Genomic DNA, 25,398 nt, shown 5'->3' with positions numbered 1-25,398 from the left:
TCCATATTAGCAAGAGAGAGTAGTCGGCGGACCCTAGACAAATTTCTAAGGTGATTAAAAACCAGTTTTAACCGCATGTTTGATATGCATGTTTATGAGGGATGAAAGTTGGCTTGGAGTCGAAAATAACACCCAGGTTTCTGACTGTTTCTGAATGTCTAATTAACCATTGTGCTATCCTATGGGGTCAAGATGACCATTGACGTGTTCTCCCTACCGAGGCAAAGGTGGCTATAGGTGGAGAGGATTTCATGTAATCCATGGACACCAGTGAAGATCACGAATCATTGAAGTAAAAGGTTCAGCGCACTGTCTAGTGGGGTCTAGATGACCCCACTCCCAATGTTAAAGTGCCTAAGATAGCACAAGAGTTAAAAGTTCTTTTAGCTTCACAAATTGATTCTCTCCCTTAGCTTCAGGACCGATTACTAAACTTTTATATTTTTCCTGGTTTAGCTGCAGAAAATGATTTGCCATCCATGATTTCAAATATAAAGTGCAATTAAGTGTTTCTATTGGCCTGTGTCATCAGGAGACATAGCCATGTACAGCTGGGTGTCATCCGCATAGCTATGAAAGCTGATGTTGTGGCTTCGGATGATATTCACCAGTGGAAACATGTAAATGTTAAAAAGCAAGGGCCAAGGATGGAACCTTGAGGCACATCACAATTAATTTCGTGGACCTTAGAAAAGCGTGTGTCCATGCTTACCGTAAAGTTTCTCTCCATGTGATACAAATCAAACCACTTGAGAACAGTCCCTTAAAGGCCAAAGCTTTTAAGTTTGTTTACAAGGATCAGGTGATCAAAACTTTTTAAAGCTGGACTTAGATCTAGTAGAACAAATATTGAGATCTGACCTGAATCCAAGGCACACTTGACATCATGAACCATTTTTAACAAGGCTGTCTTACATGGAGTCCCAAACTGTTCATAAATAAATGAATATATATGACCTCGTGCAAATATACAATCAACCAATATATCTCTCATAAATATATTTAAAGAAAAATTGTGGAAAAACCTGCACATTTTAAATTAGCCATTATATTATTAAATATATTTCATTTTGCTTTAAAAACCTGTTCATTATTTTAAAACAGCATTTTAAAATATTAATTTTAATCATGTTGAACATTATTATAATTCCATGGCTTTTTTCAGAACCTCGGATTTCACAATCAATATTTTCCAAAGTAGCTTTGTTTTTATTTCACATTGCTGTTTTTCAGAATAACTTATTTATTTCATAATGTTCTTTTTCAGCAGAAAGTTGGACACTGGTCTGTAGTTATTAAAAACCAAAGGGTCTAAAGACTGGATTTTAATTTACTGTTAAAACTTTCTACAAGTAGACCGCAGGGGACTGGTAAAACAAGTGGAGAGCAGCAGCGAACAGATGTAATACATTTTTCGACCACTTCAGGAGTCAAGCAGGATTTTTTTCACCATTATCATGTGTCTCTTGTTTTATAAAACCAGTGATGTTAAAAAGCACACAGTCATGGTCAGATACAGCCAGGTCCACAACAGTGGACAAACTGATAAGTAAACCATGACTGATGACTAGGTCAAGACTGTGCCCCCTGTAGTGACATGTTGTTTAAATTCCAGAGAAAACGTCTCAATATAAAACACAGCTCGGTTTGGGTGGTCTGTATACTGTGATGCTTAAAATTGCAGGGCTGTTAAAAACAAAGGTGTGATGTTCAAAGCTGGGGTACTCATCTAATGAAATCTGCTGTACTGCAAAGGAATTGGACATCATAGATGCAATACCACCACCCTTTTGCCATCTCTGGTTGAAAAAAATTAAACAAAATTGGGTGGACAGGCCTCTGTGAGAACAATTTCATTTATAATAAAAATTTTGTTAGATAAAGACCAAATGTTAAAAATGGCCATGTTTCCTCAGGCTTTGGTGCTTCCTTTAGTGGACAAAGGCAATGGTTATTTGTTTTTTTCCCAGCACATCTCGTCATAGAAGACCTGTCTGTGATAAAGGTCTGGGGGGGGGCATAAATTGGAAAGGAAGCAGTGTTGATGATTAAAGCGGCTGTTTGTTGGGGAATGTGGGAGGAAAATGCCGAACATTGAACAGGTTCAAATTGTCAATCCATTTTTTCAATAAAAAGGATTGGAAATGATTTTCTTATTTCTGAGATTCATTCCATTATAAGATCAGGGTAATTAGAGCAGAGCTAAAGAAGGTAATGCTACCTGCTAATGAGTCCTCCACTTCCCTTCATCTTCTCTTCTCACTTTGTCCTGGGGTCACGGGGGTTAATGGGGTTTTTCAAAGCCACTTCAGGCTGAATGAGGGTCACACTTTCATTAGAGTGTCCTGTAGCAACAGTAGGGCTAAGACTAGAAGTGAGCTGGTTTCCGGTGATCTGTTGCCGCCTCACTGCCACCAGGACACTCAGGCACGGTCCTACTCCAGGGTGACGGACGGCACTGAAGCTCAGACCCCAGGGGCAGTGGGGGGATCTTGCCAGCTGGTCAGGCTAAGCCACTAAATTAAATATGCCATTATAAAGACTCTGTTTTGTTTGTATTTTGATGATTTTATTGGGAGGGCTCCATCTGTGGCTGGGAGGTTAGTCAGGCAAAGACTTAGCTCCCTTTTTTCTGACTGGGTTTGGATGCCGTTCTCTGTGCCTCAGATAGACGTTTTACTGTTTGCTGTGAAGCTGAAGTCAGCCCCGGGGTTTTTCTGTGTCACTGTTGGTTTTACTAAACTCTTATTCTACAGTTTACCCTCTTCCACAGTGTATTATTTTTATAATTGTTTAAAGACCCACTCCAATGTAAATTGTGGATTTTTTTCACATGTTCTTGTAGCATCTGTCCGATGATGGAGGACAATATAAAAGAAATTTCAGATTAAAACAGTGTTTCTGAGTATTTCTGTATTTAAATCCTGGTAGATCAGGAGCAGATGAAAACTGCAGTTTGAAAAGCTGTCAGTTAGGATGTAGAAACTGAAATGGGTGGGGCCAAAGTCTCTCTGCACCGCTCCATTCTGATGACTTGTAGACAAATAGATCCATGAACGCCTTGGTTTACCTCGTCTGAGCTGGAATCTCGATCAAAACTCAACAGCTGGATAGCTCCAATATTGCTTGCGATTTTTCTTGCACAACTAATGTTAGCTTAGCGGTTTTGAGAGGCTGTGAACTAGCGGAAGAGCATATAAACAGCTCTCAGTGACAGGGAGGGGAGGGATTTGGGGTTGCTCTGCACCAAAGGTCCCACCCACAAGTTGGAGCCAAATTTCTGTAGAACTACTGCTGCTCTGCAGAAACTATGTCCTAGTAAATGACACAGGTTTATTGACTGAAAACAGCATAATCATAACTAAAAGAGCACTGTGAATGCTTGGAAAAAAGATCAGAAGATCATCGGAGTGGGTCTTAGTTACTGCATCCTGCTGACTGAAAAGGTTTGTCAGTTCAGGTTCAACTCAGTGGATCCACATAGTCATCTTTATAAACTGCTGATTTCAAAAAGACGTCTCCATTTCTTACTGAAACAATCCATTTCATCTTTAATACAAACACATAAACTCAAACAATCAGCACAATACCAATAATAAAATAAACAGTAATAAAAATAGAGATCTGATCAGTGCTGAATATTACATGCAGTGTTCAGAAAGCTTCCGTATGCTGCATGTTCAGAATCTGAAACTTCATTTTTTTACAGCCTGCTTCTCATCTCCAGAGCAGAAAACATCTGATCAGTCCTGTCCTGATGTGATGAGACACGGCACAGGTAAAGGATGTTGAGGGAGCTTTTCAGAGGCACACTGAGGGGCTGAAATGAAGCCTGTCTTTGTTAGTAGTGCTTTGTCAAAGGGATACTGAGGCCGCCTGCCTGCACGAGTGAAAAGATGCTGCTACAGCAGCTGTTATTAAAACATACTAGCAACACAGATGCTTCTCCTTTCAGTCAGAATATAAAACAGTGAAAGTCTTGGAGATTACAAAAAGAAAAGAAGAGGAGATCTGCTGTGGAGTGATACAAGAAGGTAAAACGGGTCCCGGGTCCAAGTCTGACTTCATTCACTGCCTGGCTCCTGCAGCTCGGAGGAGGGACTATCTCTGGCAGGAAGGAGGTCATAGTGACAGGGGATGTGGCTATGTTTTGGTAGATCATATGGCTCCTGTCCAAACTGCAGGACGCTGCTACTGTCTCCACAGGACTGGCTGGTGCTGGTTGTTGGCTCTGAAAACAAAAACAAGCTTGTTTACAGCTGAAGAAAGCAGACAAAGCACCACAATGCAGCCTGTTCTGCCATAGAATCCTAGTCTCTGTGGGATGTAGAAAACTGCCGAAACATTGTCATCAGAACTCCAACAATTTGTTTTTTGTAACAACATGCCAACAAGGAGAATGAATTTCCTTTTCTGTTCCCATTCCCATTCTTCCAGTAGGAATTTCATGGCTGGCTACACAGTGAAATCCAGTGTAAGAGCTGACTCAGTTGAACTTTGACACACTGGACGTTACACCCAGAAGGATGTCACTTGAGCCAAATTCAAGCAAACTCAGCAAAAATGCAGTTTGGATGGGAGTATGATCTGTGTACAGTCGTCGTACATCATGCAATGCAAAATGAGAACCAACCAAACAAGGAGCAGCTCACTCACCAACTTCATAGACATTGCGATTGTTGGACAAGCTGCTGTTGCTTATTTCAGCATACGCTGAATCCCTTCTGGCTGGAGATTTCATCTCCACATAGCCACATTCTGTCCCTCTGGCTGTCAGCAGAGGGGGGTCCTTGATTGTGGCATATGGATTTTCCGAGCTGCTTAGGGAGCATGTGCTGGCATGATAGGCGGCACCTTTCGCCAGGTCTGGATAAGACAAACCAATAGGAAATGAATGAGCTGTCAACGTGAGAAGTGCAGCTTCTATATTCAACCCCACCTCTTAAAGACTTTCCAGGGTGTCCTCTTTGCACTCCATAAGCTCCTAGCACAAAAGAAAATGGCCATCACAAGATAGAAGGATGATAATCCTGCAAATGAACACCTCAAAGCAAAGTTACAAAACTCCAAGTTTGTAAGTAAAACAAATTAAATCAAATGAAAGACACAGTGATGTCACCTGCTCTTGACCTGTGTGTCAGCTGTGTCACACTGTGACACTTGTTTAATGCGGTGTTTTATCTTTGTGACACCTGTGTATCACGTGTGTGCGACTACTGTGAGACTTGAGTTTAACCTTTGTCTCACCTGTATGTCACCTGCTTGACACCAGTGTGAAATGTGTTTTAGCTGTGTTTCACCACTGACCCAGGTCATCCATGTAGTCCCCTTGATTCCATTCAGCACTCAGAGGGCCAGTGGGAGCCACAAACTGGACTGGTTTTCTCTGGTCCAGGCTCTTTGTGCCAGCAGATGGCTGGCCAAATTTGGTCTGAAAATAAAACTGAGACTTGCGGAGCAGTTCTGCTACAGACCCGTCTGTGTTTTTACGAAAGCACTTTCATACCTTCCCATACGAGGCACCGGTGACGTACGGCGGGCCCATGCACTGAGTCAGCGTGTGATAACTGGGGTTGGAGAAGTAACTCGGATGGACCTCGCTGGTCGGGGTGTCTGGAAAATGGCAAAATGACATGAAAGAGAATGAAGCTGTCATACTACTTCCATTTTTATTTTACGTTTTATAATTTCAAACATTAAAACTTGACTTTTATTATAAAGATTAAGGTCCTGGATTTATGCCAAAGGGGAGTTTGAATCAAAGTTTACAGAGTCCAAAAATATAGAATTTGTTTTAATTAACTCTGATGACACTCAGCAGTTAATAAACAGTAAGAGAAGAAACAACAAGTGTAGTTGTGATTTTACAACTGTTGTTAATGACTACAATCGTGAAGGAAAGCTTTTTGTGAGCAAAGTCTGAGGAAAATAAAGGAATCTTGGAGATAAAGTCATCAGAACTTCTTGTTAACCGTCATTCAACATGGTGTTCAAATGAATGTTTCTACTTTAGATATTAAGGGGCCTATATACCGTATATACCCATATACTCAAGCCTTTCAGAATAAGTATATGTATATGATCATATATTACCTTTGCCACACTAAAGAAAGACCTTTATTAATGAAATCCGAGTTATTTTAGCGAGTTCTTTGTCCAACCCGGAAGTGAGACAATCCAATCTCTGAGGCCCCGCCTTTCTCTCATTGTGGGTGCCGCCCATTTAATGACGTCAACCTAGAGCCGGCCTCTGCAGCGTGCCTACATTTTACCCAAAAAACCTACAACATCCACACTTTTGCAAAGATGGATGTGCCTATTGTTTTTTTGTTTTTTTGTTTTTTTTTTCTTTTCTGGTTGTTTATCATTACGGTACGGTTCAAGTGTAGTACAAAAAGGGCGGGGCCTGTTCGCACACACTCAAATGTTATCAACACACCTGCTAGCTGCAAAAATGTTCACATGTCAACATGTAGACAAAACAGATAGTGTTTACGAACGCATACCTATGTCTTTAAACCAACTAGTGTGAAATCTTTCATTCATTCAATCATGCAAACTATTAGTGCAAAGGTGAGCTAACACCTGTGCTCAGGTGAGTGTTTATGTTCTTCTAAAATGGATGGTGGAATGTGAAAAGAAGGAGGAGGAGCGCCCAGCCACCCCCACACCCAGACCCCCGCCGCAGCAGCAGCGGCAGCGGCAGCCGGAATTCCCCCAACGCCACACGGGAACAGGCAGGGAGCAACTGCCCCTCGGGCGACCAAGACCGCCACCCAGGCAAGGGGAAGCAGGACCGCCGCGAGGCCCCCAGAGCCAGCCCCAGACGAGCACCCCACCACCACCCAGGAGTTCCGGGCATCCCCCCGCCCCAACCCCAGGTACGAGCCAGGACCCCCCAAGGGAGACCCGCTCCGCACTCCAGGCAGCCACCCACCCGGCCCACGGTTGGTCCAGGGAGGAGCAAGGCAGGGGCCCGCCGCCCCCGCCCAGGAGGGGGGAACCCCGGGGAAAAAAGGGTGGCCCACAAGGGGTGTTATAAATATGGCCCGACCAGGCTCGGCCACTGTTGGAAGTTTGGCGGGGCCCAGCGCTCAGGGGCAAGGACCAGGACCCACCCCCCAGGGACACGAACACCCCCGGCTCAGGTGTAATATGAACGCCCCCACCGTGCGGAGAGAGCACCGCCGGGCCCAGGGAGCCGGCACCCAGGGGACACGGCCGCCTTGGCAAGGGGCCCGCACCCCCGACTAGGGAAGGGGTAGGGGACAGATGGACCCAGGACCAGGTCCCACCTTCCTTGCAAAATGTGTGTGCGTGTATGTGTGTTTGAGAGGGTGTGTGTGTGCATGTGTGTGTGTTTATGTTGGAATGTATATATTGAAGGGGGAGGGGTGTGTGTACTAAGGGGGGTGCAGTTAAAATTGGCGAGTAGGGCACTAAGGGGACATCTCCTGATTGCTCACAGTGATGTTCCCTCACCCTCCCCATCAAGGGGCCCTAAATGTCTAAGGTGCGGTTAAAATTGGCGGGTAGGGTGCCAGGAGAACATCTGCTGCTTGCTTGCAGTGATGTCCAAGCACCCCCCCTACCAAGGACCCTACATGTCTATGGTGCAAATAAAACCGAAAGAGGGGGGCCCACTCCATACGGCAACCATAGGAGGGGGGCCACTGCCAAGTAGCCCCCCCAAGGCGCATCGCAGGCTAGACCCCCCACCCCCTCACCCTAATATGAGGTTATATAAGGAAGGGGGTAAGTTGGGGACAGCTGGTAGACTGTCCCCCGGTGGTCAAACAGCTGTCCCCCAGCCCCCCCCCCAGCAAAGGGGCCAGGGCCACCCGGCCCCACCCCCGGAGGTGCCGACACCCCAGGCCCGGCACCACCCACCCCACACAGAGAGAGAGGAGCCAGAAAGCGTCGCCCCCCCCAGAGCAAGCCCAGGCCCCCACCCCCAGACGCCGGCCCTAGAGGAGCTCTGGTCAGGCCTTGACGGGACCGAGGAGGCCAACCGGCCAAGGCAACCACTGATTGCCTCAGCGGAGACCCCGACCCGTCAGCCCCCCCGACCCGTACCAATAATAGGCCCCCCTTCCCCCCCAGAACGCCCCCCCACAGGACAGGGCCAACAAGCCCCACCCCACCCCAGACCCCGCAGGATGACACCCAGAGCGACCGGGGGCCCCGAGAGGGTTGTCCCGTCCCGTCCCAGCCCCAGGTGCAGATGGACAGCCCATCCAGCGTCGCTGGGCCCCCCCCCGCACGGCACACTTTAACCTTGACAAAAATCCCGCGGCACACCAGCATCCAAAAAAATAGATAAATAAAAAAAAGAAAAAGCTCAGTCTGTATTGATCTACAGCCGCTCTGCAATCTCACATGCATTTTTGTGATAATTGTTGCAGAAAACGCTGGAAGCTGCAGCTGTTTTTTCTAAAAGATGTATTAAAAATTAAGCCAAAAGATTCAAAAACTGTTTGATGTGTATTCGTTGTTTTAACACGTTAAGAGGAGAGACTCATTGTGCACTAAGACAGTCACTTTACTGCATCATGGGAGATGTAGTGCCCGTAATCCGCCGACCGCAGAAAGACCAGCGTCTTTGAGCTTCGTGGTTTTGTTCACTTGTTCCAGTCTGATACCAGATTCTGTGGAAAGCTACACCGCTAAAGACGAGCTTTAGATGGTATTTTTGTTAGAACAGAGAGACTTTTTTTGCGCTAAATCGAAACAAGGAAGTGAATACTTTAACCACTTCTGATTGGTCAGACTGATGACATGTGATTAAGCCTTCAAGAATGATTGGTGGAGACAGTTAAAGGGGCGGGACTATTCCTTACAGTTATAGCTGCAGCTAAATCGCGGTATCCCGTTATTCTTATCAAAATGTCTTTAATAGAATCAAATAAACACAAAGAAAAAATAATTTTATGATATTTCATATGCTTAACTTCTCAGTGTTTTATCAGGGCCTGTTTGGATGAACAAAGAGCTGATTTCCTGGAGATGGTAATCGCTTTTAGATCAGTTAATGAGGGCAATTTCTCACGGCACACTTGACCATCTCCCACGGCACACTAGTGTGCCGCGGCACACTGGTTGAAAAACAATGGTCTATATCGATGGCACTCATGTCACCAAGCACACAAAGTGACGGTGAGGCCGTGATTTAAACCTTAAGCCAGACTGATAAATCGGCACATACCTGCTGCCAGAGAGCCTGGACAGGAGTGCAGAACCACAGTGTATGCATCTAGCTGTCGGGTAGATTATTATCACAATGCTCGCAAATGTCTGAGTTACTGAGAGGATGTGCCTATTGTTTAAAGCAGAGGGAAAGCGTTTTTGCCAAACATCGCTAGCTCCATGGAGAAAGTGGGTGTGTGTGTTAGCCTGGGGGCGGGGCTGGCAGCGCAGACTCATCCTGGAAGGGGCTGTTCTCATTGGTCTATGTCAGCTCATGAGAACCCTCTTGTTCTCATGAATTGGAAGGGGCTGGTGCTCAGAGAACGGGTTTTTAAAGGAATATTTATTTTGTTAAGTAGTGCAAGTTTTGAGTACAGAAATCAGTATAAAGTATAAATGTTATAAACTTCAAATGTTAAAAATGAGAAAATGAATGAAATGAAATTTGTAAGCCTCACACACCACTGTGAAATTTACACACATGTGGGATGGCCAGCACTGCAGATTTGTATACTCACTCAGTGGTATATGTTTATTTATACGAGTTTTTGCATCTGCTCCCCCCATACCTGTGTGAGTGGCTGGACAGTACCAAGTGTTCACACTGAGGCTAGAAAAGTGGCATTTCAATTCACTGCCCCTGCAACCTGGAATAGGATTACCAAAAGGACTGGAAATGAATAGATCTGGGCCGAACAAGCGAGTTTGAATTTTTGATCAAGGCATGGCAATGAGATCAGTGACTTGTAAACGTTTTAAATAATTTTTGAATTGTATTATGGTCTTTTATTGGTATTGATCAGTCCTGCTGTCTGAGCCAGGACTCCCTTTGAAAGAATGGAGTAATATTCTCAATGGGACTTATCCTGGTTAAATAAAAGTAAATAAATTAATATAATCTCTGCAAACATCAAGGAAACTTGTGAGATCAATCAATGAGATGATCCACCAGAATCATGAAAACCATGTTTGAAATCAAAATAGAACTTATCAAGCCACATACCCCAAATCTTCGGTCAGGCATGGGGGTGTAATGATAGTCTCAATAATCCTAAAGTAGATTAAGGATTTTTGGTGATTTACAAAATGTGTAATTCAGATTTCTTCATTGGTGGGGTGGCTCTGCGTCCTGCTGTGACAATTGTCACCATGCATTAGAGGTGTCTTGAATCATGAAGTACCTGCCACTAGATGATCAGGTGGGACCCGGGCTGCTGATGTGTAGCTGACAGGCGGCATGGTGGGCTCTTTGCTCTTCTGCTTCTTTCGATACATGATGAAGAGGAGCAGGAGGAGGAGCACCAGCAGAACCAGGACAATGATTCCTGTGATGACTCCTATCTGGTAGGTGTCCATGTGCATGGCTACACTGGTCAAACTGTTGAGGTCGCCCACCACCACTGCAGCGGCTGCAGACAGAAGAATATGCAGAGTCAGAGGCTCTCGATTCATGTCAGGTAATGCAGTTAGATATGAAAACATATAAGAACACAGTTAATTCCAGGTGAAAGGATCCTCTGACCTTGGTCGCATCGAGCGCCTCTCCAGCCGGGACTGCAGTAGCACGTTCCACTCATGTGGTCACACGTGGAGTTATTGAGGCAGTCACAGACATGGCGGCAGCCATAACCATAGGAGCCAGGAGGACACTCTAATGAAGAAACAGAGGAAGACAGTGGTCTCGGGGTTTAATTTCAACAAGCAGCCACTGGATAACCCAATTCATTCCTCCAGCTGTTGTCTCTTTATCCACTGTTGGGTTGTGGGAGCAGCAGGGATGGAACCGCTGCTCCTTCACACAAAATAGGGCTGCACGATATGAGGAAAACCTTGTGATGTTAGTGGTCAATATTGCAATGATGATATAAATTACGATAAATGAACAAATAGCAAAACAACTAAAAACATTATTTCCATTTCACTGCAACAGTTTAATTTAAATAAGAGTCAACATAACTTAAATTATACTCCAAATGACCCTCATCTACATGGGAGGCAAGCATCTAACATAAAAGGCCTCCATCTGATTGGTCAATGATGTAAAAGAGTCCATCGGATTGGTCAAATGCATAAATCATTTATTTGATTTGTGTAATACATCAAGCTGCCATAAGGTTGTGGGAGGTGGCCCAGTAGGGGAAAACCCAGGACAAGCTGGAAGGGCTGTGTCTTTTGGCTGTTCCAGGGGGGTATTAAAGCTCCAACTCATGCTCTGAACATAACCTGGTCTGCAGGTTTAGTTGAAAATCAGTTTGTTTTCAGAGAGGTGAAGCAGCATGGCGTGTCCATTTGAAGATGATTTAGTGGATGAAGAAGCTCAGATAATACTTTTTCCACTGTGAGAGGGTGATAAGACCACGTATGGATGTTGTAAAAATAAACTATTTTACTTTGATCTAACTTAATTATTTGCTTCAATTAAGATAAATCATTTTTTTTAGTTAAGTTAACTTAAAAAAACACAGTAATCAGACATTTATTTTACTTTCATTCAAATTAATTCAATTAAGTAGGTGTAACTTTTTGTCTAAATATGTTTAGTTGTAGCTGTTTTACTGTGTTTTGCCGAGTTATTTTGTCATACTATGTTTAATTCTTTCTGCACCATGAGCGAGAGGGAGGGAGAGGATGATGAATTTATATAGCACCCCTACTGCCGGTTCCAGTATGACAGAGTTGGAATATTGTTAGATGAATGAATGCATGCTGTATATATTATTTCTTTCTTTTTATTGTTATACAAATGAGTATATCTGCCGGCTCAAACTTAGACATATGACAGTTCAAGAATTGTAATTAATTAAGATGGAAAAAATATTAATTGAATTGGAGTAATATGACATTTAGTTAGATAAATATGTAAATGTGAGTTGTATAAAAGATTATTGAGTTTTATAAACGTAAGAAATTAGGTTGAATAAATTTAACTCAATTACTTGTTACCAATTGAAGTAATTCATTTAAATTGGAAAAATTGGATAAGTTATATATATATATAAAACGCCCCTCTCACCCTCCGCGGGTGGTTTCTCCTCCAAGCTCGGGTCCTCTACCAGAGGCCTGGGAGCTTGAGGGTCCTGCGCAGTATCTTAGCTGTTCCTAGCACTGCGCTTTTCTGGACTGAGAGGTCTGAGGTCTTTCCAGGTATCTGTTGTAGCCACTCCTCCAGCTTGGGGGTTACTGCCCCGAGTGCTCCAATTACCACAGGCACCACTGTCACCTTCACTTTCCATGCTTTCTCCAGTTCTTCTCTGAGTCCCTGGTATTTCTCCAGTTTCTCATGTTCCTTCTTCCTGATGTTCCCATCGCTTGGCACTGCCACATCCACCACAACGGCTTTCCTCTGTTTTTTATCCACCACTACAATGTCTGGTTGGTTCGCCATTACCATCCTATCAGTCTGGATCTGGAAGTCCCACAGGATCTTTGCCCTCTCATTCTCTACCACCTTCGGAGGTTTTTCCCATTTTGACCTTGGGGTTTCCAGTTCATATTCTGCACACATGTTCCTGTATATTATTCCAGCCACTTGATTGTGGCGGTCCATGTATGCTTTCCCTGCCAGCATCTTACACCCTGCAGTTATGTGCTGGATTGTTTCAGGGGCCTCTTTGCACAGCCTACACCTTGGGTCTTGTCTGGTGTGGTAGATCTGAGCCTCTATTGCTCTGGTGCTCAGGGCTTGTTCCTGGGCTGCCAGGATGAGCGCTTCGGTGCTGTCCTGTAGGCCAGCCCTTTCTAGCCATTGGTAGGACTTCTTGATATCAGCCACTTCAGTTATGGTCCGGTGGTACATCCCATGCAGGGGTTTGTCCTCCCATGAGGATCTGTCCTCCAGCACTGTATCCTCTGCTCTCCATTGCCTGAGACATTCACTGAGCACACTGTCAGTTGGGGCCTTGAGCTTGATGTACTCATGGATCTTGGATGTTTCATCCTGGATAGTGGCTTCTACGCTCACTAGTCCTCGGCCTCCTTCCTTGCGGCTAGCATACAGTCTCAGGGTGCTGGATTTGGGATGGAACCCTCCATGCATGGTGAGGAGCTTTCGTGTTTTAACATCCGTGGTCTGTATCTCTTCCTTTGGCCATCTTATTATTCCTGCAGGGTATCTGATAACTGGCAGTGCGTAGCTGTTAATTGCCCGGGTCTTATTTTTGCCATTGAGCTGGCTTCTCAGGACTTGCCTTACTCGTTGGAGGTATTTAGCTGTTGCAGCTTTCCTTGTTGCCTGCTCCAGGTTGCCATTTGCCTGTGGAATTCCAAGGTACTTGTAACTGTCCTCGATGTCTTCTATTGTTCCTTCTGGGAGTGAGACCCCCCCTGTGTGGACTACCTTGCCTCTCTTTGTCACCATCCGGCTGCATTTCTCGAGCCCGAATGACATCCCAATGTCAGTACTGAGATCCTGGTGGTGTGGATCAGGGAGTCAACGTCACGCTTGCTCTTAGCATATAGCTTGATGTCATCCATGTAGAGGAGGTGACTGATGTTGGCCCCATTTCTGAGTCGGTATCCATAGCCAGTCTTATTTTTTTATTTGACTGAGGGGGTTGAGACCTATGCAGAACAGCAGTGGGGACAGAGCATCACCTTGGTATATCCCACATTTGATGGACACTTGTGCAAGTGGCTTCCCATTGGCTTCAAGGGTGGTTTTCCACAGCTGCATTGAGTTTCCTATGAAGGCTCTTAGAGTCCTGTTGATGTTGTACAGCTCCAAGCATTCAGTGATCCATGTGTGTGGCATCGAGTCATAGGCCTTCTTGTAATCAATCCAGGCTGTGCACAGGTTGGTGTGTCGTGACTTGCAGTCTTGAGCGACTGTTCTGTCGACCAGGAGTTGGTGTTTGGCTCCTCTGGAGTCTCTACCAATGCCCTTCTGTGTGTTACTCATGAATTGATCCATGTGACTATTTATCTTGGTTGCAATGATGCCTGACATGAGCTTCCATGTTGTGGACAGACAGGTTATTGGCCGGTAGTTGGATGGGACTGCACCCTTTGAGGGATCCTTCTGGATCAGGATCGTTTGCCCTTCCGTTAGCCATTCGGGGTGAGTCCCATCTCTTAGCAGCTGGTTTATTTGTGCTGCCAGGCGCTCGTGGAGTGCGGTAAGCTTCTTTAGCCAGTAGGCATGTATCATGTCAGGGCCCGGTGCTGTCCAGTTCTTCATACCTGAGACTCTTTCTTGGATGTCTGCCACTGTGATGGTTACTGGATTCTGTTCAGGGAGGTTGCTATGTTCTTTTCTTAGAGAGACCAGCCACTGGGCATTGCTGTTATGTGCTGTCTGTTTCTCCCATATACTTTTCCAGTACTGTTCAGTTTCTAGCCTTGGTGGGTCTGCTCGGCTGTTTTGACCCTGCCACTGAGCGTACACTTTTGCAGGTTGAGTTGCGAAGAGCCTGTTTATTCATCTGGCTTCATTGTCTCTTGTGTACCTCTTTAGGCGGCTGCTCAAGGCTAGGAGCCTTTGTTTGGCAGTTTCCAGTGCTTCAGGTATGGGCATCTGGCTGTATCTCTTAGGTACTTGCTTTCTCATTGTACCTCTTTGAGCCTCTGTCAGCTTACTCACATCCTTCCGAGTTGCCTTGATTTTAGCCTCTAACCGTTGCTTCCATGGTGGGTACTGTTTTCTTCCAGGGTTGCTCTTGTAGCCAAGCATCTCAAGGATCACTGCTGCTGAAGTGTAAACCAGTTCATTGGTTTCTGAGATGGTTGTGGTAGGAATTGCCCTCAATGCTTCATTTACAGTTTCCAGTAGACTTTCAGGCGGTACATCACTTAACCGTTGTAGCTGGTGTCGGGGTTGCCTAGTCTTCATTGTAGACATGATCTTGTCTTTCAGGTCAGTTGCTGCCTCGCTCAGCGTAATTGTGGTTGTTGGGGCTGTGTACCCAATCTCAGGGTGTGAGTGTGGCATAACCTCCTCTCTGACCTGTTGTTCTGGCTCTCCCGTGGCATTGTATTGTATCGCTTCAATTTCAAGTTGTGATAGGAGTTGCCGTTTGTGGATGTTAGAGCACTGAGCTACCAGTTGTTTGGCAGTTAGCCTTGATTGTGGGTTTCGAAGCATCCATTCATTCCACATTCTCTGCATGTAACCCCTCTGGGTGGGATTACTTGAGTAGTAGCATTCTAACAGAACCTTGTTCTCATCTAGTCCATTTCCGTCTTGTTCCAGTAGCCCACTTACCATCAGGGTGCTCTGGTTCCTCAGCACCTGACGCAGACCTTGTTTGGCCGGGCGACGTCTGAGCCGGCATGACATGTGGTTCATTGTCTCTCATGTTGTGTGTATTTCCATTTTCCTTGTGACATATATATATATATATATATATATATATATATATATATATATATATATATATGTGCGTCACAAGGAAAATGGAAATAAGATCTGAAACTTGTGCGTTTACTTTGTCTGTTCTTCTACTACAAGCAGAAACTCTTTCTTTTGCTGATGATGCAGCCGTGTTAAGTCGAGCGTAATTACACCAACTCATATCCGGTCTTTTGGAACTGACATACCCAAAGTAAACAAGTTCAGACGGATTTCAGCCAGAGTTCAGGGTTAAAGTCAGGGTAGTTCAAACATGCTTTCTGGAATACCCCCCAGATGCACATGGGGTTGAACCACTGACTGTATATGAGACCTGGACCGAGTGAGTGTGACACCACCCATAGAAAATGACGTACTGTCGGATCTAACCAAATGAAGTTTATTTAGTTGGCTATTTTGTTTAGTTGCCAGTTCTCACATACAGGCAATGGGTTAAGCCTGCAGAACTGAAATATGTTTTTGTGGAGAAGGAGGTCTGGACATTGTTGCTTAGGATGTTGCTCCCATGACCTGGCTCCAGATGGATGGATGGATGGATTCCAACTAAGAGATAAAGTTGGTGATTGGAGCAGAAATACTCCAGGAAAGAGTCAAAAACAAAACAAAAAATTAGCAAGAGATACATTTGAAAAACACTTGAAAACTGCAACAGTGAGAGAGAGGTTGGTGTTTCACTGAGTGGGGAAAAACAGTCATAGAAAATTGTGCTCGATGGATACCCAGAATCTTACTTTGTTCACAGTGTAGTCCCATGAAGCCGATGCGACACGTGCACTGTCCAGATATGTGGTCACAGTCTGCACCGTTTCTGCACCTGCAGCTCTGAGAGCATTCCTTCCCATAGAAACCCAAAGGACAGCCTGAAACAGAGGTCTTTGTCACAACAGGATCTTCCCATACCTGTTCTCTCACCAGAAAGGTTAGTCCAGTTTTGGAAGACCAGAAGACAGACACAAACCATGTTAAAAAATAAAATAAGGGATTACCCAAGGATCCAGTTGAAAGTTACAGATTTACAGAGTTCAGAAACACATTTATGACTTATGTGAGTTTATTAAGGTCTAAAATCGGGACTTTATCGACCGACCTCAGTCACCTGCATGACATTCTAGTGCTCACTTCTGTGCTTCTCTCCCAAGCCTCTGCCAAGCTTTACCCGAACTGCCTCACAGAAACTCTCTGGGTATTTCTCTTTGTCTTCCAGCACCCAGTGACTTTTTACACTTTCCGTCTGTGATTTAGTCAGACTGTTCTCATTGAAAGTTTTCCCCAGATTTTCCTCGCTGATTTGTGCAGATGAAGTCTGAACGGAAAGATTTTTACAAGGTTTCCCTTTAGTTGAAAAATTCCAAAACCAATCATGATATTTTCTCCCAATGACCAAGCTCAATAATTAATCTGGTTAAATATCAGTAAAGCCAGAAATAGATGATGAAACATCTGATCTCATAAAAGTCTCCAGACTACAGAAGTGAGTGTTCAGGTCATTGTAATGCTTGAAAAACTGACTCATGAGATGACTCATGCCTGCCTTGACCTTTATCAGCAGATGAAGGGTATTTGTTTTTTTCTCAGAGTTTTCTTAAATTTATCCTCAACAATATCTTTTCTGTTGGTGTTTTGCTTAAAGTCCCCCATGACATTTAAAAAGAAAAAAAAACGTTCCCAGTGGTGTTTCATTTATGATATGGAGTTTTTAACCAAAATATCACAACCTAAATGCCTTAAAAGGCCATATTTCACGTCTATCTGAAGCCTCTATTTGAAAGTGAATGATTCTTTATTTCATGTATTTATACTTTGTATAAAGGATCATTCTCTTTGTAGGTGTCTTCCCTGCCAGGATTCTTTCTCAAATATTTCCCAGACATCAGAGCTCAACACAACTGGCTGAGAGATCCATTTAACGCAGCAGCAGCTGCTGGTTTGAGCTCTGCTGAGGAGGATCAGTTCACTGAAATCACGTCAGACTCCACCCTGAGGAAGAGGTTTACAGCACAGACACTGATTTCTGCTGGGTGTGGAGAGGGAACATCCACTCATGGGGCAGAAAGCTGGGGGCCTTCTACTTCCAATCTACGTCTTTGTGAGATTTTCTGCTGTTTCCACTTTGACAACAAAGAACAGAGCTAGGCTCAGTATTGAGCAGGACTTGAGGGTTGCAGTAACAAACCTGCAACCTTGTTTTGAAAAGATAAGTAGCACAGTAGATGAGTAGCACAAAGCACAAAGCAGTCACTTTGCAGCCATTAACACAACTTTTTGTGTTAACATGTTATATTGTTCTTAAGTGAATGATCCTTTATTTCCTTTCTTTTTCTAGTCTCTAGCAGCAGGAATGTTTAAGATTTTGATATGTTATTAAAGTTGAACGTTTTTGACTTATTTTGTCACGGGTTTTTTAGCGGTGGGGGGAGAAATGACCATTTTTCCTCCTCCAAAGGGGGGCACAAAAGAAAAAGTTTGAGAACCACTGGTCTAGTGCATATGTGTATGTGCCGTCCTTCAGAGGGGTCCTGGTTAGGGTGGTGTCAAAGCTCTCCTGGGTGGGTCAGTGTGTTAAGTCACTCACGCTGAGTGCAGTAGAGACCCGTCCACCCAGGGGTGCACTTGCACTCTCCATCATAGGCACTGCAGCCCGCGGCGTTGTGGCAGGTGCAGGTGTGGATGCAGTTGGGTCCCCAGGATCCGGGTGGACAGGCTGCAGCACAGACATTCAGACTGAGTTTCATCGTCGTTTCCTTGGAAACAACATCCAATGAGTGTACTGGTTAAACTCACACTGGGAACAGTCGCTGCCAATCCACCCTGGGTAGCACTGGCAGGAGCCGTCGATGGGGTTGCAGGTGCCGTTGTTGGTGCAGTGGCAGGTCGAGGCGCAGTTTTTCCCAAAGTGGCCACTGGGACACACTGCAGACACCAGCAAACATCAGAGCGCTTCTGCAGCAGCCTTGTCCCTCTCTGCACAAGCTCCATTGAGCTTTAGGTCACATGGAACACGACTTTTCCAAAGGGTTCATAAAGGGCAGAGAAAATCCTTTCTTAAAAGGATCGACAAAGTGAGAGGAGCGGGGATCCCGTTTTGAAGAGGAATGCAGAGGAATGAGGTGGAGCAGCTGCTGCGTGTCACTGAGCAGCTCCTTGCAGACCACTGAAGCCGATATGATAGGATGCGCTGTTCATATGACACTCACCCTCATTGCACAGCGCCCCCCTGAAACCAGGCAGACAGTCACAGTGTCCACTGACGTGGTGGCACGGCCCGTTACTGTGGACGCACTGAGGACAGGTCTGACTGCAGCGGTGACCAAAGTAACCTGGAGAGCAGACTGCAGAAGAACACAGGGCAGAGGAGCAAAGGCCTCCAATGAAGCTTAGAAAAGCGTGTCAGAAGCGTTTTCAGCTGTGTTAAAATAAACATTCTAACAAATAAACAGTTGAACCCTTTTTTCTGTTAGAAAACACAACAATCGTTACTTTATATTTGTCCGCGACTCAGCGGTTTCTTCATTCCTTCTCTGTTTACGTCTGCTACAGTAGCCGTTTTGGTTCAGTTGTTCCGCTCCAAGGACGGATTGTATTAGGACTGAGAAATCACACAGCGAACCGAAGCTTAGTCTGATTGGAAACACACGGAGACCACCCCCAAAGATGGGTCCGAGAGCCGTTCCTAGTCCTGGATGAGGGTCTGCTTGGGTGTATTCAGACTGAAGATTTGTTCCGGATTATTGGGGGAAACGAACTCTGGTTCACTTTAAGCGGACCAAATTTCTCCAGTCAGTCCCAACTTGACTTGATTTTAGGTGATTGTTCATATTTGCTTTTATCTTTTTATCTATTTATTGTGTTTTCTATTTGTTTTAGGAATGCTTGTGTTTTTTAAGTGTGGGCAGCTGGCCACTTGAAATTTCCTTCGGGATCATTAAAGTTGACCCATTCACCCACCCATCCATCCATCCATCCATCCATCCATCCATCCATCCATCCATCCAAATACACCCTAATTATGATGATGCTGTTTTTTATGACATAGTTTCTGCAGAGCAGCAGGACTTCATTTGAAAGCTTGTAGTTGTGATGTGGAGAATTCGCTGGGCGGGGCACAAGCTCCCTCCTCTGCTCCATTCCGATGCATCCACTTGCAGACAGGACTGTTGGTGTGGAGCAAGTTTAAATTCTTTCCCACAAGCCCCTCACAACCTCCAACCTACCAGTACTGGTGCAACAAAAATAGTGATCAATTTCAGAGCTATCCAGCCGAACAGGTTAGATCCAGATTCCAGTTCAGACGAGGAAAACAAAGACGTTCATGGATGTATTTGTCTGCAGGTGGATGCAATAACAGACCTATATCAAGTTTCACCTGTTATTCTGGGTTGTTTTTTTTAGAAATAGTTTGTAGATCACCTCTTTGGAAATGAAACCAAAAAGTAATATCCTAGGAGTTTGATTCAGGATTTAGAGCCTATCATAGTGCTTAGCATAACAAGGATCTCCTCATGGCTGCAGACAGCAAAACACCATCGATATCACAGGAAACGCTTTTGTAACACAGAACACAGGTTCTGCTTCAGGACTTACTCCTCTGACAGGTGGTGCCTCTGAATCCTGGAGCACACTCGCAGGTTCCTTCATCTGGAGAGCAGGATGCTCCGTTCTTACAATTGCAGGGGGTGGAGCAGTTGGGCCCCCAGCGGCCCTCGGCGCACACGCTGTCACAGTGGATCCCTGCTCCAAGAGCACACACATTGAGCCACAGGTGTTGAACTACTATCCTGCTTCCAGCTGCCCCCACCTTTGCAGCTTCTTAACACCAATGTACACCTGATAGAGCGGGGATGTCAAAGCAGTAAGACCTTGGCCCCTTCAAGGGGCCGTGAGGATAACTCATCGTCCTTCCTGACCTTTATCAGTTATCAATAAAACTAAAAGTCCTCTGTTTGAGTCCTTCACCCAAACCCTCGGCTGCAGTCCTTGCCCAGCCCACTGGGTGGTGCTCATGAAGTCACAGGCTGGGAATCAGCCCTTGATAGCTTCAAACTGGGTCTTAAAGCTCAAACCCGACTTAGGACACTACCTGTTAGAGTCAAGTCCTAGTCCCTGTCTGCTCTCGGAGCTCCAAAAGCCAGAACGCTGTTCACCACAATGTAAAGGTCATGTTTGAAAAAGACAGTAAAATAAAAAGCTTCATTCTCAAGCAGATGATCAAATCATCTAAAACCATCATCTGTTTCTTTTCCTAGATTTCTGAAAAAGAACACATCTGCTCGTTCGACAGGTGGTTCTGGTTGCGTACCGGTCCATCCGGGCAGACAGCGGCAGTGGCCGGTTGAATGGTGACACCCATCAGAATGGCTGCAGTCGCAGCGCCCCCTGCAGTCCAGACCATAGGTGCCGTCCTGAAGAGGGAGGGATGAAGCATGTATGAGGTGAAAGGTAAGCATGACACAACACGAGAAGACCAGAACAGATGTGTGTGTGTGTGGGGGGGGGGGGGGGGGGGACTAACTCTAACCCCAACCTTAGCCGAACAAACAGATGAAAGCATGTGGTGACTGATGCAGGAACAATAAAGGTTAGCATCACTGGAAATTTTATTTAAGTAGAGACCTCTTTCTTGTTGAACAATAAGCAGATTTGTATGGGGCTCCGTTTCTAAAGTGACAAATAGCAATATTTTGGGTTACTTAGCCTGTTTCAAAGGTAAACAGGTTTCATTTTTTAAATAAATATTTTCACCTTCGTGTATTTACAAAAGTTGCATTTAACTGTAACTGTTAATTAAATATTTTTCTTGCTAACTAAATATTCAGTTAGCAAGATAAATGTTTAATTTACAGTTACATATTTTTTATAGGTCTAAATGTTTAGTGTTAGTTTTTTATAAAATGAAACTTTTAGTTTGCAAATTAAATATTAAGATGTGACCGAAATAAATATTTTCCAAACTATATGTAAACAATGTAGCTAAATATTTAATTTTTAAATAAAGGCAGTGGCTCAGGTGGTTGAGCAGATCGTCTAATGATCGAAGGGTCGGCAGTTCTAACCCTGCTACTCCCCCCCCAGTCGTTGTGTCCTTGGGCGAGACACTTCACCCCCCCCGTCTCCAGTGTGGCTCCACTGTATGAATGTGCATGAATGAATGATTGATCTAATTTAGGAAGGTGGTAGGCCCCGCCCTGATGAACATCTGACAGTTTACATTTCAATTTTGACACCCATTAAGCGCCATGCTATGCAAATAAAAAAGCATTACTCCAGGGGGCGCTGTTCTGCAATGTCATTTGAATTTTGACACAAAAACAGCATGGCATTTTACAATGCAATAGATTTGAAGTTACTCTAAAATAAATTTAAAGCAAAGCATGTATTGAAATGTTGTTTTTAAAATATTGAATTGTAAATTGCAGATTGTTTTTTTATTATTTTTTATTACTATTTTATTTTCAAAATTGTCTTATTGAATTGTAAATTTAAATATTTAACTGTCAATTGAATAAATACATTTTTAAATTGCATGATCAAATTGCAAATTGCATTTACCAGTTTGCATAATACTTTGAATTATGACTTCAAAACTTCCATACTCGTCCTCTCACCTGACAGCGCAGGTCACACCTCTCTCCTCTCCAGCCAGCAGCACAGGTGCAGCGGCCGTCCAACGCGCTGCAGGAGCCCCCGTTGGCACATGCACAGGTGAGGTTGCAGCCCAGCCCCCATGTCCCGCTGGGGCAGCTGATGGAGCAGTCCACCCCATGCCAGCCTGATCCAGACACACAAGAAAGCAGATTCTTCTTTATTAAATCAAAGCTGCCACATCTATTCTTGCTTTTCCCTGTCCAGAGTTCCAGGCTGCTGGAGCCTCGTTAATAAACACACTAGAAAAATATTTAAAAACCCGCTCCGGTCATCATTGTCAGAAGGTAATTCCATGGAGACAACAAATATTAGTAAAATTCAGCTCCCATCCTCCTTTTCTTTTTTTTCCTCACATCCTCCTTTCACTGACTCCCCCCCTCAGCTCACCTGGTGCACAGGAGCAGGATCCATCCACAGGTGAGCAGCGAGCTCCGTTCTTACAAAAGCATCTGGATGAGCAGCTCAGTCCATAGGAGCCCGCCGGGCATGGAGTGGAACACCTGTGACCCTGAGGGGTCAGAGGGCACAGGTTGGACATCTACAGCTCCAAGCAGCTGAACTTTTTCTGGCTGCAACACTTCATGCATGAAGATGTTTCATTTATGTGTTTTTTTGACCCAAAAAAAGCACATGAGCAAGGCGAAAATGGCTGCAGTCACTTCAGACTTCTGCCACTAGATGGAAGTACAGTGTAGGCAGATGTTTTAAGGCTGTAAAAGTCCTCACTACACACTGTATCCTCTTTTCTCAGACAGACATGAACATTTTGACACTTTTCTCTCTTGTTTAAACTATCAAAGCTTCAGAGAAAAATACATCCAGTACTACAGAATGAAAAAAAAGATCTGATCAGGATCAAAAATTTGTGTAAATGTGGCAAACTGAACGCATTCTGTACAGGAGGCACGGCTCAGAGGAGATTGATTGACAAGGTCAACAGCCAATCAGGTCACAGAACACAATTCACTGTGCAAAATAATAATTGTAAAATATTGCAAAACTGCACTAAAAAATTGTGAAACAGCGAAACGTGAACCATGATAAAGTGAGGGCCCACTGGACAGTTATTTGTTTTCTTTCTGTCTCCTTAAAGACTTTTGGGTCCATGAAGCAGCCAGTTCTTTCTGGGTTTCTGCTGCTAATTGTCTGATTTCCTTTACCTGTGCCTGCTCCTCTAAACCTCTGCCTCAGTCCATCACCCTCTGCTGGATTGTTGCACTGCAAACATTCAGTCAACTCACCGGGGCTGTTCTCTGCCAGCTTGTCTCCCTGTCTGCTCGCCATTCAGCCTGATTTCCAGCTAACCTGGGGGGTATTCCAGAAAGCAGGTTATGCTAGATCCCACGGTAAGTTTGAGGCTAAGGAAGTTGATAACCTCAGCTTTCGGTTCCAGAAATGGAGGCATGTTTCAGGGTCGGTCAAGTTGCCATAGCAACTCATGCTCTGAACATAACCTGGTCTGGAGCAGATTTAGTTGAAGGTTAGTTTGTTTTCAGAGAGGTGAAGCAGCATGGCGTGTCCATTTGAAGATGATTTAGTGGATGAAGAAGCTCAGATAATACTTTTTCCACCATGAGAGGGTGATAAGACCACATATGGATGTTGGAAAGAGAAACTTTTTCACTTTGATCTAACTTAATTATTTGCTTCAGTTAAGATAAATCATTTTTTTTGTTAGGTCAGTTTAAAAATAACACGTTGTTTTTAGACAACTATTTTCCTTTCATTTAAATTAATTCAATTAAGTAGGTGTAACTTTGGTGCTGCTGTTAGATCGGCACCGCAAAGGATTCTGGGATATCATTCCCTTTGCCTGTCTGGACGTATTTGGGTTTAAGTGCGGGTTTTTGACAAAATGTGTTTAGTTGTTTAACTGTTTAGCTGTTTTACTGTGTTTTGCCGAGTTATTTTGTCCTACTATGCTTACGTCTCTGCACCATGAGTGAGAATATAGGAGAGGATGATGAATTTATAAAACACCCCTGTAGGTACTGCATGTAATGACAGTGATGGAAAATTTGTTAATGAATTTGTGCGCAACGCGCATTTTTTCTCCCGTCCTTTTTGTTATAAAAACGAGCATATCTGCCGGCTCAAACTTAGACATATGAGAGTTCAAGAAATATAAGTAATTAAGATGATAAAAAGATTAATGGAGTATTGTGGAATATAGTTAGATAAATACGTAAATTTGAGTTGTATTAACAATTATTGAGTTTTATAGACGTAAGAAATTAGGTTGAATAAATTTAACTCAATTACTTGTTACCAATTGAAGTAATTCATTTAAGTTGGCAAAATTGGATAAGTTATATATATATATATATATATATATATATATATACGTCACAAGGAAAATGGAAATTAGATCAGAAACTTGTGCGTTTACTTTGTTGTTTTTCTCCAAGCAGAAACTCTTTCTTTTGCTGATGATGCAGCCGTGTTACTTTTTTGATGGACGTATAATCTTCATACGCCGTCATTAATGTCAGACTCCGTCTCACTGAAGTATAGCGCTCTCTTTTCTTCTCCACATGTTTCCATGGTGACTTCAGAAATCGGCGATCTATTGAGAATGTCTTTATGTACTTGCCGTGCACGTGCATTAACCCAGGGTTACCAAGTCGAGCGTAATAACGCTAACTCATATCCGGTCTTTTGGAACCGACATACCCCGAGTAAGCAAGTTCAGGCGGATTTCAGCCAGAGTTCAGGGTTAAAGTCAGGCTAGTTTAAACATGCTTCCTGGAATACCCCCCTGCTCAACCATGCTCTCTGCTTTACGTTGCTATGGCCATTGTCTGCTCCTGTTTCCCTGCCACACTGTTCTGACCAAGCCTTATAAGTCCCATTACCTCTGCAATTCTTGAAACCTTTTTCCCAGAGACCTTTCTGGAGTTTATTTAGATTGCAAAGTCAAGGGTGCTTGTGACTGAGCCCCAGGCTCCTGAGTTCTACCACATTGCAACAAGCATCCCTCCCTTTTCCGACTTCTGTGTCTGGAGCCACACCTCCATCCATTTGCTGTGCCGAGGACTTCACTCCGCCCCTCTTCTCTACCTGCTGATCATCCCAGAAAGCTCATTTTTGCTCAGACTCAAGATTATTCAGAATCGCTTACAGTCTACTATCTCCTTAGCATCCGTACATTGGATGAATTTCTCCAGGATCTGGGCTCCTTCAAGTTGAATAAAATAAATCTGGTTTCTTGGACTCCTGAATTT

The 25,398-nt window shown here is 44.2% G+C and overlaps 1 protein-coding gene across 1 annotated transcript in view; it reads right to left on the bottom strand.

Moving 5' to 3' along the window:
- Positions 1–3,523: 3,523 nt before the first annotated feature.
- megf10 (multiple EGF like domains 10) overlaps positions 3,524–25,398 on the bottom strand; it is a 58,575-nt gene continuing 36,700 nt past the window's right edge. The window contains exons 11-25 of the mRNA XM_011482096.3: positions 22,562–22,682; positions 22,135–22,298; positions 20,829–20,931; positions 20,114–20,260; positions 18,727–18,861; positions 18,314–18,442; positions 18,105–18,233; positions 16,264–16,392; positions 10,709–10,837; positions 10,368–10,595; positions 5,507–5,613; positions 5,308–5,431; positions 4,940–4,984; positions 4,657–4,866; positions 3,524–4,231 (exon numbers count right to left, since the gene is read on the bottom strand). Of these exons, the coding sequence (XP_011480398.1) occupies positions 4,065–4,231; positions 4,657–4,866; positions 4,940–4,984; positions 5,308–5,431; positions 5,507–5,613; positions 10,368–10,595; positions 10,709–10,837; positions 16,264–16,392; positions 18,105–18,233; positions 18,314–18,442; positions 18,727–18,861; positions 20,114–20,260; positions 20,829–20,931; positions 22,135–22,298; positions 22,562–22,682 (2,067 nt within the window). The 3' untranslated portion in view covers positions 3,524–4,064. The remainder of the gene's footprint in view (positions 4,232–4,656; positions 4,867–4,939; positions 4,985–5,307; positions 5,432–5,506; positions 5,614–10,367; positions 10,596–10,708; positions 10,838–16,263; positions 16,393–18,104; positions 18,234–18,313; positions 18,443–18,726; positions 18,862–20,113; positions 20,261–20,828; positions 20,932–22,134; positions 22,299–22,561; positions 22,683–25,398) is intronic.

Source organism: Oryzias latipes, chromosome 12, assembly GCF_002234675.1.
Source record: "Oryzias latipes chromosome 12, ASM223467v1".
NCBI classification, from domain to species: domain Eukaryota; kingdom Metazoa; phylum Chordata; class Actinopteri; order Beloniformes; family Adrianichthyidae; genus Oryzias; species Oryzias latipes.
Note: the sequence above shows the minus strand (reverse complement) of the source record. Positions and strands in the feature narration are given on the sequence as shown.